At 48.1% G+C, this 14,452-nt stretch overlaps 1 protein-coding gene across 1 annotated transcript; it reads left to right on the top strand.

The window, feature by feature from the left end:
* The first annotated feature begins 7,034 nt into the window (after positions 1–7,034).
* LOC120038980 (MANSC domain-containing protein 1-like) lies at positions 7,035–12,877 on the top strand. Its single transcript, XM_038984502.1, has 2 exons — positions 7,035–7,353; positions 12,579–12,877. The coding sequence occupies exons 1-2, from the start codon at positions 7,101–7,103 to the stop codon at positions 12,875–12,877; spliced, it is 552 nt and encodes a 183-aa protein (XP_038840430.1). The 5' UTR covers positions 7,035–7,100.
* Positions 12,878–14,452: the final 1,575 nt, after the last annotated feature.

Below are 14,452 nucleotides of genomic sequence, written 5' to 3'. Positions count from 1 at the left end.
ACCAAGGCTGAAACCACATGGCACTACTGTTGGACCAAGGCTGAAACCAGATGGCACTACTGTTGGACCAAGGCTGAAACCACATGGCACTACTGTTGGACCAAGGCTGAAACCAGATGGCACTACTGTTGGACCAAGGCTGAAACCACATGGCACTACTGTTGGACCAAGGCTGAAACCAGATGGCACTACTGTTGGACCAAGGCTGAAACCAATGGCACTACTGTTGGACCAAGGCTGAAACCACATGGCACTACTGTTGGACCAAGGCTGAAACCAACTGGCACTACTGTTGGACCAAGGCTGAAACCAGATGGCACTACTGTTGGACCAAGGCTGAAACCAGATGGCACTACTGTTGGACCAAGGCTGAAACCAGATGGCACTACTGTTGGACCAAGGCTGAAACCAATGGCACTACTGTTGGACCAAGGCTGAAACCAATGGCACTACTGTTGGACCAAGGCTGAAACCAACTGGCACTACTGTTGGACCAAGGCTGAAACCACATGGCACTACTGTTGGACCAAGGCTGAAACCACCTGGCACTACTGTTGGACCAAGGCTGAAACCACATGGCACTACTGTTGGACCAAGGCTGAAACCACATGGCACTACTGTTGGACCAAGGCTGAAACCACATGGCACTACTGTTGGACCAAGGCTGAAACCAGATGGCACTACTGTTGGACCAAGGCTGAAACCAGATGGCACTACTGTTGGACCAAGGCTGAAACCAACTGGCACTACTGTTGGACCAAGGCTGAAACCACATGGCACTACTGTTGGACCAAGGCTGAAACCACATGGCACTACTGTTGGACCAAGGCTGAAACCAGATGGCACTACTGTTGGACCAAGGCTGAAACCAGATGGCACTACTGTTGGACCAAGGCTGAAACCACATGGCACTACTGTTGGACCAAGGCTGAAACCACATGGCACTACTGTTGGACCAAGGCTGAAACCAACTGGCACTACTGTTGGACCAAGGCTGAAACCAGATGGCACTACTGTTGGACCAAGGCTGAAACCAGATGGCACTACTGTTGGACCAAGGCTGAAACCAACTGGCACTACTGTTGGACCAAGGCTGAAACCAGATGGCACTACTGTTGGACCAAGGCTGAAACCAGATGGTACTACTGTTGGACCAAGGCTGAAACCACATGGCACTACTGTTGGACCAAGGCTGAAACCAGATGGCACTACTGTTGGACCAAGGCTGAAACCAGATGGCACTACTGTTGGACCAAGGCTGAAACCACATGGCACTACTGTTGGACCAAGGCTGAAACCACATGGCACTACTGTTGGACCAAGGCTGAAACCAGATGGCACTACTGTTGGACCAAGGCTGAAACCAGATGGCACTACTGTTGGACCAAGGCTGAAACCACATGGCACTACTGTTGGACCAAGGCTGAAACCACATGGCACTACTGTTGGACCAAGGCTGAAACCAACTGGCACTACTGTTGGACCAAGGCTGAAACCAGATGGCACTACTGTTGGACCAAGGCTGAAACCACATGGCACTACTGTTGGACCAAGGCTGAAACCACATGGCACTACTGTTGGACCAAGGCTGAAACCACATGGCACTACTGTTGGACCAAGGCTGAAACCAGATGGCACTACTGTTGGACCAAGGCTGAAACCAGATGGCACTACTGTTGGACCAAGGCTGAAACCAGATGGCACTACTGTTGGACCAAGGCTGAAACCACATGGCACTACTGTTGGACCAAGGCTGAAACCAGATGGCACTACTGTTGGACAAGGCTGAAACCACATGGCACTACTGTTGGACCAAGGCTGAAACCACATGGCACTACTGTTGGACCAAGGCTGAAACCACATGGCACTACTGTTGGACCAAGGCTGAAACCAGATGGCACTACTGTTGGACCAAGGCTGAAACCAGATGGCACTACTGTTGGACCAAGGCTGAAACCAGATGGCACTACTGTTGGACCAAGGCTGAAACCAACTGGCACTACTGTTGGACCAAGGCTGAAACCAACTGGCACTACTGTTGGACCAAGGCTGAAACCAACTGGCACTACTGTTGGACCAAGGCTGAAACCAACTGGCACTACTGTTGGACCAAGGCTGAAACCAACTGGCACTACTGTTGGACCAAGGCTGAACACTGCAAACTCGCACATGCACTACTGTTGGACCAAGGCTGAAACCAGATGGCACTACTGTTGGACCAAGGCTGAAACCAACTGGCACTACTGTTGGACCAAGGCTGAAACCAACTGGCACTACTGTTGGACCAAGGCTGAAACCAACTGGCACTACTGTTGGACCAAGGCTGAAACCAACTGGCACTACTGTTGGACCAAGGCTGAAACCAGATGGCACTACTGTTGGACCAAGGCTGAAACCAACTGGCACTACTGTTGGACCAAGGCTGAAACCACATGGCACTACTGTTGGACCAAGGCTGAAACCACATGGCACTACTGTTGGACCAAGGCTGAAACCACATGGCACTACTGTTGGACCAAGGCTGAAACCAGATGGCACTACTGTTGGACCAAGGCTGAAACCACATGGCACTACTGTTGGACCAAGGCTGAAACCAACTGGCACTACTGTTGGACCAAGGCTGAAACCAGATGGCACTACTGTTGGACCAAGGCTGAAACCAACTGGCACTACTGTTGGACCAAGGCTGAAACCAGATGGCACTACTGTTGGACCAAGGCTGAAACCACATGGCACTACTGTTGGACCAAGGCTGAAACCAACTGGCACTACTGTTGGACCAAGGCTGAAACCAACTGGCACTACTGTTGGACCAAGGCTGAAACCACATGGCACTACTGTTGGACCAAGGCTGAAACCAGATGGCACTACTGTTGGACCAAGGCTGAAACCACATGGCACTACTGTTGGACCAAGGCTGAAACCACATGGCACTACTGTTGGACCAAGGCTGAAACCACATGGCACTACTGTTGGACCAAGGCTGAAACCACATGGCACTACTGTTGGACCAAGGCTGAAACCACATGGCACTACTGTTGGACCAAGGCTGAAACCACATGGCACTACTGTTGGACCAAGGCTGAAACCACATGGCACTACTGTTGGACCAAGGCTGAAACCACATGGCACTACTGTTGGACCAAGGCTGAAACCACATGGCACTACTGTTGGACCAAGGCTGAAACCACATGGCACTACTGTTGGACCAAGGCTGAAACCAGATGGCACTACTGTTGGACCAAGGCTGAAACCACATGGCACTACTGTTGGACCAAGGCTGAAACCAGATGGCACTACTGTTGGACCAAGGCTGAAACCACATGGCACTACTGTTGGACCAAGGCTGAAACCAGATGGCACTACTGTTGGACCAAGGCTGAAACCAACTGGCACTACTGTTGGACCAAGGCTGAAACCACATGGCACTACTGTTGGACCAAGGCTGAAACCAGATGGCACTACTGTTGGACCAAGGCTGAAACCACATGGCACTACTGTTGGACCAAGGCTGAAACCAGATGGCACTACTGTTGGACCAAGGCTGAAACCAACTGGCACTACTGTTGGACCAAGGCTGAAACCAGATGGCACTACTGTTGGACCAAGGCTGAAACCAACTGGCACTACTGTTGGACCAAGGCTGAAACCAACTGGCACTACTGTTGGACCAAGGCTGAAACCAACTGGCACTACTGTTGGACCAAGGCTGAAACCACATGGCACTACTGTTGGACCAAGGCTGAAACCAGATGGCACTACTGTTGGACCAAGGCTGAAACCACATGGCACTACTGTTGGACCAAGGCTGAAACCAACTGGCACTACTGTTGGACCAAGGCCAATAGGGAATGGGATGGTGTTTGGTATGTAGACCAGTCCTGTCTCTGTATCGCATAACTACCGTGTCGGGTTGGGATGCTGACCAGTCCTGTATCTGTATCTCATAACTACCGTGTCGGGTTGGGATGCTGACCAGTCCTGTATCTGTATCTCATAACTACCGTGTCGGGTTGGGATGGAGACCAGTCCTGTATCTGTATCTCATAACTACCGTGTCGGGTTGGGATGGAGACCAGTCCTGTCTCTGTATCTCATAACTACCGTGTCGGGTTGGGATGTAGACCAGTCCTGTCTCTGTATCTCATAACCACCGTGTCGGGTTGGGATGCTGACCAGTCCTGTCTCTGTATCTCATAACCACCGTGTCGGGTTGGGATGTAGACCAGTCCTGTCTCTGTATCTCATAACTACCGTGTCGGGTTGGGATGCAGACCAGTCCTGTCTCTGTATCTCATAACCACCGTGTCGGGTTGGGATGTAGACCAGTCCTGTCTCTGTATCTCATAACTACCGTGTCGGGTTGGGATGCAGACCAGTCCTGTCTCTGTGTCTCATAACCACCGGGTTGGGATGGAGACCAGTCCTGTCTCTGTATCTCATAATTACCGTGTCAGGTTGGGATGGAGACCAGTCCTGTCTCTGTGTCTCATAACTACCGTGTCGGGTTGAGATGTAGACCAGTCCTGTCTCTGTGTCTCATAACTACCGTGTCGGGTTGGGATGGAGACCAGTCCTGTCTCTGTATCTCATAACTACCGTGTCGGGTTGGGATGTAGACCAGTCCTGTCTCTGTGTCTCATAACCACCGTGTCGGGTTGGGATGCAGACCTGTCTCTGTATCTGTATCGCATAACCACCGTGTCGGGTTGGGATGCAGACCAGTCCTGTCTCTGTGTCTCATAACCACCGTGTCGGGTTGGGATGTAGACCAGTCCTGTCTCTGTGTCTCATAACCACCGTGTCGGGTTGGGATGTAGACCAGTCCTGTCTCTGTGTCTCATAACTACCGTGTCGGGTTGGGATGTAGACCAGTCCTGTCTCTGTGTCTCATAACTACCGTGTCGGGTTGGGATGTAGACCAGTCCTGTCTCTGTGTCTCATAACCACCGTGTCGGGTTGGGATGCAGACCTGTCTCTGTATCTGTATCGCATAACCACCGTGTCGGGTTGGGATGCAGACCAGTCCTGTCTCTGTGTCTCATAACCACCGTGTCGGGTTGGGATGTAGACCAGTCCTGTCTCTGTGTCTCATAACCACCGTGTCGGGTTGGGATGCAGACCAGTCCTGTCTCTGTGTCTCATAACCACCGTGTCGGGTTGGGATGTAGACCAGTCCTGTCTCTGTATCTCATAACCACCGTGTCGGGTTGGGATGCAGACCAGTCCTGTCTCTGTGTCTCATAACCACCGTGTCGGGTTGGGATGCAGACCAGTCCTGTCTCTGTATCTCATAATTACCGTGTCAGGTTGGGATGGAGACCAGTCCTGTCTCTGTATCTCATAACTACCGTGTCGGGTTGAGATGCAGACCAGTCCTGTCTCTGTATCTCATAACTACCGTGTCGGGTTGAATTAACAAGTCTGGAGTCGCCAGTTTCCACTTCAACGAGTCGTCAGCTCTAGACTTCCTGCTTCCTCCCGACCCTGATCCCCGGGACTGAAAGAGGAAGTGGCGTCCTGACGAGACGTCGACAAGCTAATAGACCGCCGTTGCCCCTCGATCTCTAATGTTGAGGAAGTTTTAAGTTTTAAGTTAGAATGATAAGCTGTAGTCCACACTATTTACCAAGAGAGTCCATCTATATGTTTGATAAGCTGTAGTCCACACTATTTACCAAGAGAGTTCATCTCTATGTTTGATAACTGTAGTCCACACTATTTACCAAGAGAGTTCATCTCTATGTTTGATAACTGTAGTCCACACTATTTACCAAGAGAGTTCATCTATATGTTTGATAGTGGTCTATTTCCCACCATAAACCCGTGCTTGGCACTAAGACTGCACTCAAAGAGCTGAACAGGGCCATAAATCAACAAGACAATGTACGTTCAGAGGCGGCCTTGTTCTTGGCCAGTGATTTTAAATGCAGGGAAACTGAAATCCATTTGGCCTCATTTTTACGAGTATGTCCCCCTGTGCCACTAGAGGCAACAAAACTCTAAATCACCTTTAGACACATACAAAGCTCTGCCTCGCCTTCCCTTCGGCAAATCTCACCAGAACTCTCTGTTTCTTAAAAGCAAAAACTCAAGTGGTCAGATGAAGCAGATGCTAAGCTACAGGACTGTTTCGCACAGACTGGAATATGTTCTGGGATTCTTCCGATCACTTTTAGGAGTTTTACCACATCAGTCACCTGCTTCATTAATAACTGCGTCAATGACGTCGTCCCAACATTGACCGTACGTACATATCCTAACCAGAAGCCATGGATTACAGGCAACATCCGCACTGAGCTAAAGGCTAGAGCTGCCGCTTTCAAGGAGCGGGTCGCTAATCCGGAGGCTTATAAGAAATCCTGCTATGACCTCCGACGAGCCATCATACAGACAACGGGTCAATATAGGACTAAGATCGAATCCTACTACACCGGCTCTGACACTTGTGGCAGGGCTTGCAAACTATGACGGATTACGAAGGGAAACCCAGCCGTGAACTGCCCTGTGACGTGAGCCTACCAGACGAGCTAAATGCCTTTACATGCTCTCTTCGAGGCAAGCAACACTGAACCAAGCATGAGAACACCAGCCGTTCCGGACGACTGTTTGATCTCGCTCTCCGTAGCAGATGTCAGTAAGACCTTTAAAAAGGTTAACATTCACAAGGTCGCTGGGCCAGACAGACTACCAGGACGCGTACTCAGAGCATGTGCTGACCAGCGGGCAAGTGTCTTCACTGACATTTTCAACCTCTCCCTGACCCAGTCTGTATTTTTTTTTTTTTAATTAACCTTTATTTTACCAGGTAGGCCAGTTTGAGAAAAAGTTCTCGTTTACAACTGAGACCTGGCCAGCAGACCACCATCTTCACTGCCCTCTACCCTCTACAGGAGTGTCTGACCCCTGTCCTCTACCCTCTACAGGAGTGTCTGACCCCTGCCCTCTACCCTCTACATGAGTGTCTGGCCCCTGACCCCTGCCCTTTACCCTCTACAGGAGTGTCTGAATCTGCCCACCCCTGCCGTCGACCCTGAGGGCGTGGCGTGTGTTCGACCAACCAGAGCCCCGTGGACCTGCGACGTCACTGTGACATCATCATGTTCCCCTCCGTGACCCGTATCCTCCCCTCTAGGGTGTCATCGCCGCTCCTCCTGGCCGCCACGTTGATGCTGGCGGCCGCCGGCCCAGTCTCGGGGTCGGACGCTGAGACGTGTTTCTCCAGACAGCATCAGAACGCCATAGTGAATGTCCGCCAGGCGCTGGCCCGACCGACCACCGTCATGGACTCCAGAGTCGCCCAATCAGAGAGAGACTGTGTTCTGGCCTGCTGCTCAGAGGACGTCAAGCCAGGTAGGGGAGGAACCACACACAATAACACACACAATAACACACTTACACACACACACACAATAACACACACACACACACACAATCACACAATAACACACTTACACACACACACAATAACACACACAATAACACACTCACACACACCCACAATCACACAATAACACACTTACACACACACACACAATAACACACACAATAACACACTCACACACACACACACAATAACATACAATAACACACACACAATAACACCCACACACACACAATAACACACAATAACACACACACACACAATAACACACACACACACACAATAACACACACACACACACAATAACACCCACACACACACACACAATAACACACACACACACACACAATAACACCCACACACACACACACACACAATAACACCCACACACACAATAACACACAATAACACACACACACACACACAATAACACGCAATAACACACACACACACAATAACACCCACACACACACACAATAACACCCACACACACAATAACACACATTAACACACACACACAATAACACACAATAACACCCACACACACAATAACACCCACACACACACACAATAACACCCACACACAATAACACCCACACACACACACAATAACACACACACACACAATAACACACAATAACACACACACACACACACAATAACACACTCACACACACACACACACACACACACGCAATAACACACACACACACAATAACACACAATAACATGCAATAACACACAATAACACCCACACACACAATAACACCCACACACACAATAACACACACAATAACACACACAATAACACACACAATAACACACACAATAACACACACAATAACACACACAATAACACACACAATAAAACACACAATAACACACACAATAACACACACAATAACACACACAATAACACACACAATAACACGCAATAACACACAATAACACACAATAACACACACAATAACACACACAATAACACACACAATAACACGCAATAACACGCAATAACACGCAATAACACACACAATAACACACACAATAACACACACAATAACACACGTAATAACACACACGTAATAAAACACACAATAACACACACAATAACACACAATAACACACACAATAACACACGCAATAACACACGCAATAACACACGCAATAACACACGCAATAACACACGCAATAACACACGCAATAACACACGCAATAACACACGCAATAACACACACAATAACACACACAATAACACACGCAATAACACACGCAATAACACACGCAATAACACACGCAATAACACACGCAATAACACACACAATAACACACACAATAACACACAATAACACGCACAATAACACACACAATAACACACGCAATAACACGCAATAACACACACAATAACACACAATAACACACGCAATAACACACAATAACACACACAATAACACACGCAATAACACACGCAATAACACACAATAACACACAATAACACACATGCAATAACACACATAATAACACACGCAATAACACACGCAATAACACACGCAATAACACACACAATAACACACACAATAACACACACAATAACACACACAATAACACACACAATAACACACAATAACACACAATAACACACGCAATAACACACACAATAACACGCAATAACACACGCAATAACACACGCAATAACACACGCAATAACACACGCAATAACACACGCAATAACACACGCAATAACACACGCAATAACACGCAATAACACACGCAATAACACACACAATAACACACGCAATAACACACGCAATAACACACGCAATAACACACACAATAACACACACAATAACACACACAATAATTAACATAAATCTTCAATAATGTTCCAACTGGAGAATTCCATTGTCTTCAGAAGTGCGATGGAACAGAGCTCGCTCTCACATGGTCAGAGCATGGTCAGGTCATGGCAGACCTTACTCAATCCCCTCTCATTCGGCCCCACTTCACAGTAGAAGCATCAGACACTGTTCTAAAGACTGTTGACATCTAGTGGAAGCCGTAGGAAGTGCAAACTGACCCATATCCCACTGTGTATTCGATAGGCGATGAGTTGAAAACCTACAAATCTCAGATTTCCCACTTCCTGGTTGGATTTTTTTCTCGGGTTTTTGCCTGCCATATGAGTTCTGTTATACTCACAGACATCATTCAAACAGTATTAGAAACTTCAGAGTGTTTTCTATCCAATAATAATAATAATATGCATATCTTAGCAACTGGGACTGGGGAGCAGGCAGTTTACTCTGGTCACCTTTTCATCCAAGCTACTCAATTACTGCCCCTGCAGCCATAAGAAGATAACACACAATAACACACAATAACACACACACACATAATAACACACAATAACATACACACACAATCACACACACACGCAATAAGACACAGTAACACGCAATAACACACACACACACACACATAATAACACACAATAACATACGCACACAATCACACACACACGCAATAACACACACAAATACAATAACACACACAATAACATGCAATAACACACAATAACAGACAGTAACATGCAAAAACACACACTAACACTCAGTAACACAATCACACGCAATAACACACAATAACACACAACACGCAATAACACGCAATAACACACACACACATAATAAAACACAATAACACACAACACGCAATAACATGCACATAATAACACACAACTCGCGATAACACACAATAACACACACACACACAATAACACACAATAACACGCAATAACATGCAATAACACAATAAGCAGTAACACGAAATAACACACAATAACACACACACATACAATAACCCACAATAACAAACAAACATACACACAATAACAATAACACGATGGCACTTTCAAACAGAAGGATTGTTGGTCGTGATACTTGGTATTGGTAGCCTCTTTGGGAAAGGCGTACCGCTAGCGCCCGGCCTCGACAACATCCGGTGACATTGCAGAGCGCGAAATACAAAATTCGTAATATTAAATATTCATGAAAATACAAGTGTTATACATCGGTTAAAAGCTTAACTTCTTGTTAATCCAGCCGCGTGTCAGATTTCAAAAAAGGCTTTACGGCGAAAGCAAACCATGCGATTATCTGAGGACAGCGCCCCACGTACAAAAGCATTAAAAACATTTTCCAACCAAGCAGAGGCGTCACGAAAGTCAAAAATAGCGATAAAATAAATCACTTACCTTCGAAGATCTTCCTCTGTTTGCAATCCAAAGGGTCCCAGCTACATCACATTTGGCCGTTTTGTTCGATAAAGTCCTCCTTTATATCCCAAAAATGTCAGTTTAGTTGGCGCGCTTCATTCAATAATGCATACAAAATGAATCCCAAACGTTACCAATAAACTTTGTCCAAACAAGTCAAACAACGTTTCTAATCAATCCTCAGGTCCCCTAATATGTAAATAAACGATCAAATTTAAGATGGAGAATAGTATGTTCATTACCGGAGATAAATAACCAAGTGCACGCTCTCATCCACCCGCGTCATAACACTACAGCCAAAATGGGAGCCACTTAGAAAAGCTACAAATTCTAGCTCATTTTTCAAAAAACAAGCCTGAAACTCTTTCTAAAGACTGCTGACATCTAGTGGAAGCCCTAGGAACTGCAATCTGGGAGGACTTCCTTTTATATTCCCATAGACAGCCATTATAATGAGGTGAGCCACAAAAAATAATTCCTGGATGGATTCTCCTCGGGTTTTCACCTGCTATATCAGGTCTGTTATACTCACAGACATTATTTTAACAGTTTTGGAAACTTTAGAGTGTTTTCTATCCAATACTACCATGTATATGCATATCCTAGCTTCTGGGCCTGAGTAACAGGCAGTTTTTACATTGGGCACCTCATTCATCCAAACTTACGAATATTGCCCCCTATCCATAAGAAGGTAGAGGAGAGACAACACGGTGGAACTTTCAAACGGAAGGATTGTTAGTCGTGATACTTGGTATTACCGTCCATGTCTGATTGCTCTCTCCCCTCAGGTATAAAGTGTACCCTGGCTGGATTGTTAGTCGTGATACTTGGTATTACCGTCCATGTCTGATTGCTCTCTCCCCTCAGGTATAAAGTGTACCCTGGCTGGATTGTTAGTCGTGATACTTGGTATTACCCTCCATGTCTGATTGCTCTCTCCCCTCAGGTATAAAGTGTACCCTGGCTGGATTGTTAGTCGTGATACTTGGTATTACCCTCCATGTCTGATTGCTCTCTCCCCTCAGGTATAAAGTGTACCCTGGCTGGATTGTTAGTCGTGATACTTGGTATTACCGTCCATGTCTGATTGCTTTCTCCCCTCAGGTATAAAGTGTACCCTGGCTGGATTGTTAGTCGTGATACTTGGTATTGCTCTCTCCCCTCAGGTATAAAGTGTACCCTGGCTGGATTGTTAGTCGTGATACTTGGTATTACCCTCCATGTCTGATTGCTCTCTCCCCTCAGGTATAAAGTGTACCCTGGCTGGATTGTTAGTCGTGATACTTGGTATTGCTCTCTCCCCTCAGGTATAAAGTGTACCCTGGCTGGATTGTTAGTCGTGATACTTGGTATTACCCTCCATGTCTGATTGCTCTCTCCCCTCAGGTATAAAGTGTACCCTGGCTGGATTGTTAGTCGTGATACTTGGTATTACCGTCCATGTCTGATTGCTTTCTCCCCTCAGGTATAAAGTGTACCCTGGCTGGATTGTTAGTCGTGATACTTGGTATTACCCTCCATGTCTGATCGCTCTCTCCCCTCAGGTATAAAGTGTACCCTGGCTGGATTGTTAGTCGTGATACTTGGTATTGCTCTCTCCCCTCAGGTATAAAGTGTACCCTGGCTGGATTGTTAGTCGTGATACTTGGTATTACCCTCCATGTCTGATTGCTCTCTCCCCTCAGGTATAAAGTGTACCCTGGCTGGATTGTTAGTTGTGATACTTGGTATTACCCTCCATGTCTGATCGCTCTCTCCCCTTAGGTATAAAGTGTACCCTGGCTGGATTGTTAGTCGTGATACTTGGTATTACCGTCCATGTCTGATTGCTCTCTCCCCTCAGGTATAAAGTGTACCCTGGCTGGATTGTTAGTCGTGACACTTGGTATTACCCTTCCATGTCTGATTGCTCTCTCCTCTCAGGTATAAAGTGTACCCTGGCTGTGTTCAACCCTCACAAGCCCTCTGAACCTCCCAACAACCACAACTGTCATCTGTTCCACTGCCAGAGTGAGCAGGACTGTCCCCTCCTGGCTGCTGAACAGGGCATCAACACATACGACATCTTCAAAGGTGAACGCATCTTCCTTCAACTGTCAGGGCCCTGGTCCCCACAGCTCTATGTAGAGAATATGGGGGCCATGTCTGGGCCCTGGTCCCCACAGCTCTATGTAGAGAATATGGGGCCATGTCAGGGCCCTGGTCCCCACAGCTCTATGTAGAGAATATGGGGGCCATGTCTGGGCCCTGGTCCCCACAGCTCTATGTAGAGAATATGGGGCCATGTCAGGGCCCTGGTCCCCACAGCTCTATGTAGAGAATATGGGGGCCATGTCTGGGCCCTGGTCCCCACAGCTCTATGTAGAGAATATGGGGGCCATGTCTGGGCCCTGGTCCCCACAGCTCTATGTAGAGAATATGGGGCCATGTCAGGGCCCTGGTCCCCACAGCTCTATGTAGAGAATATGGGGGCCATGTCAGGGCCCTGGTCCCCACAGCTCTATGTAGAGAATATGGGGGCAATGTCTGGGCCCTGGTCCCCACAGCTCTATGTAGAGAATATGGGGGCCATGTCTGGGCCCTGGTCCCCACAGCTCTATGTAGAGAATATGGGGGCCATGTCTGGGCCCTGGTCCCCACAGCTCTATGTAGAGAATATGGGGGCCATGTCTGGGCCCTGGTCCCCACAGCTCTATGTAGAGAATATGGGGCCATGTCTGGGCCCTGGTCCCCACAGCTCTATGTAGAGAATATGGGGGCCATGTCAGGGCCCTGGTCCCCACAGCTCTATGTAGAGAATAGGGGGCCATGTCTGGGCCCTGGTCCCCACAGCTCTATGTAGAGAATATGGGGCCATGTCTGGGCCCTGGTCCCCACAGCTCTATGTAGAGAATAGGGGGCCATGTCTGGGCCCTGGTCCCCACAGCTCTATGTAGAGAATATGGGGGCCATGTCTGGGCCCTGGTCCCCACAGCTCTATGTAGAGAATATGGGGGCCATGTCTGGGCCTTGGTCCCCACAGCTCTATGTAGAGAATATGGGGGCCATGTCTGGGCCCTGGTCCCCACAGCTCTATGTAGAGAATATGGGGGCCATGTCTGGGCCCTGGTCCCCACAGCTCTATGTAGAGAATATGGGGGCCATGTCTGGGCCCTGGTCCCCACAGCTCTATGTAGAGAATATGGGGGCCATGTCTGGGCCCTGGTCCCCACAGCTCTATGTAGAGAATATGGGGGCCATGTCTGGGCCCTGGTCCCCACAGCTCTATGTAGAGAATATGGGGGCCATGTCTGGGCCCTGGTCCCCACAGCTCTATGTAGAGAATATGGGGGCCATGTCTGGGCCCTGGTCCCCACAGCTCTATGTAGAGAATATGGGGGCCATGTCTGGGCCCTGGTCCCCACAGCTCTATGTAGAGAATAGGGGGGCCATGTCTGGGCCCTGGTCCCCACAGCTCTATGTAGAGAATATGGGGGCCATGTCTGGGCCCTGGTCCCCACAGCTCTATGCAGAGAATATGGGGGCCATGTCTGGGCCCTGGTCCCCACAGCTCTATGTAGAGAATATGGGGGCCATGTCTGGGCCCTGGTCCCCACAGCTCTATGTAGAGAATATGGGGGCCATGTCAGACGTACTAGTTGTTTCTGTGCTCTTGTCTTGTTGTTGTTATACAGAGTCTTTCATCTCTGCGTGAGTCATGTTCTGATGTCATGTTTTCCATAGGTTTGATTCATCCCACCACGATGATACCTACTCTACCTTCCACAACCCAACCGACTACTACTACTGCTTCTACA

The sequence above is a fragment of the Salvelinus namaycush genome, unplaced genomic scaffold (genome assembly GCF_016432855.1).
Source record: "Salvelinus namaycush isolate Seneca unplaced genomic scaffold, SaNama_1.0 Scaffold2451, whole genome shotgun sequence".
NCBI classification, from domain to species: Eukaryota; Metazoa; Chordata; class Actinopteri; order Salmoniformes; family Salmonidae; genus Salvelinus; species Salvelinus namaycush.
This window is presented reverse-complemented; position numbering and strand designations above follow the sequence as displayed.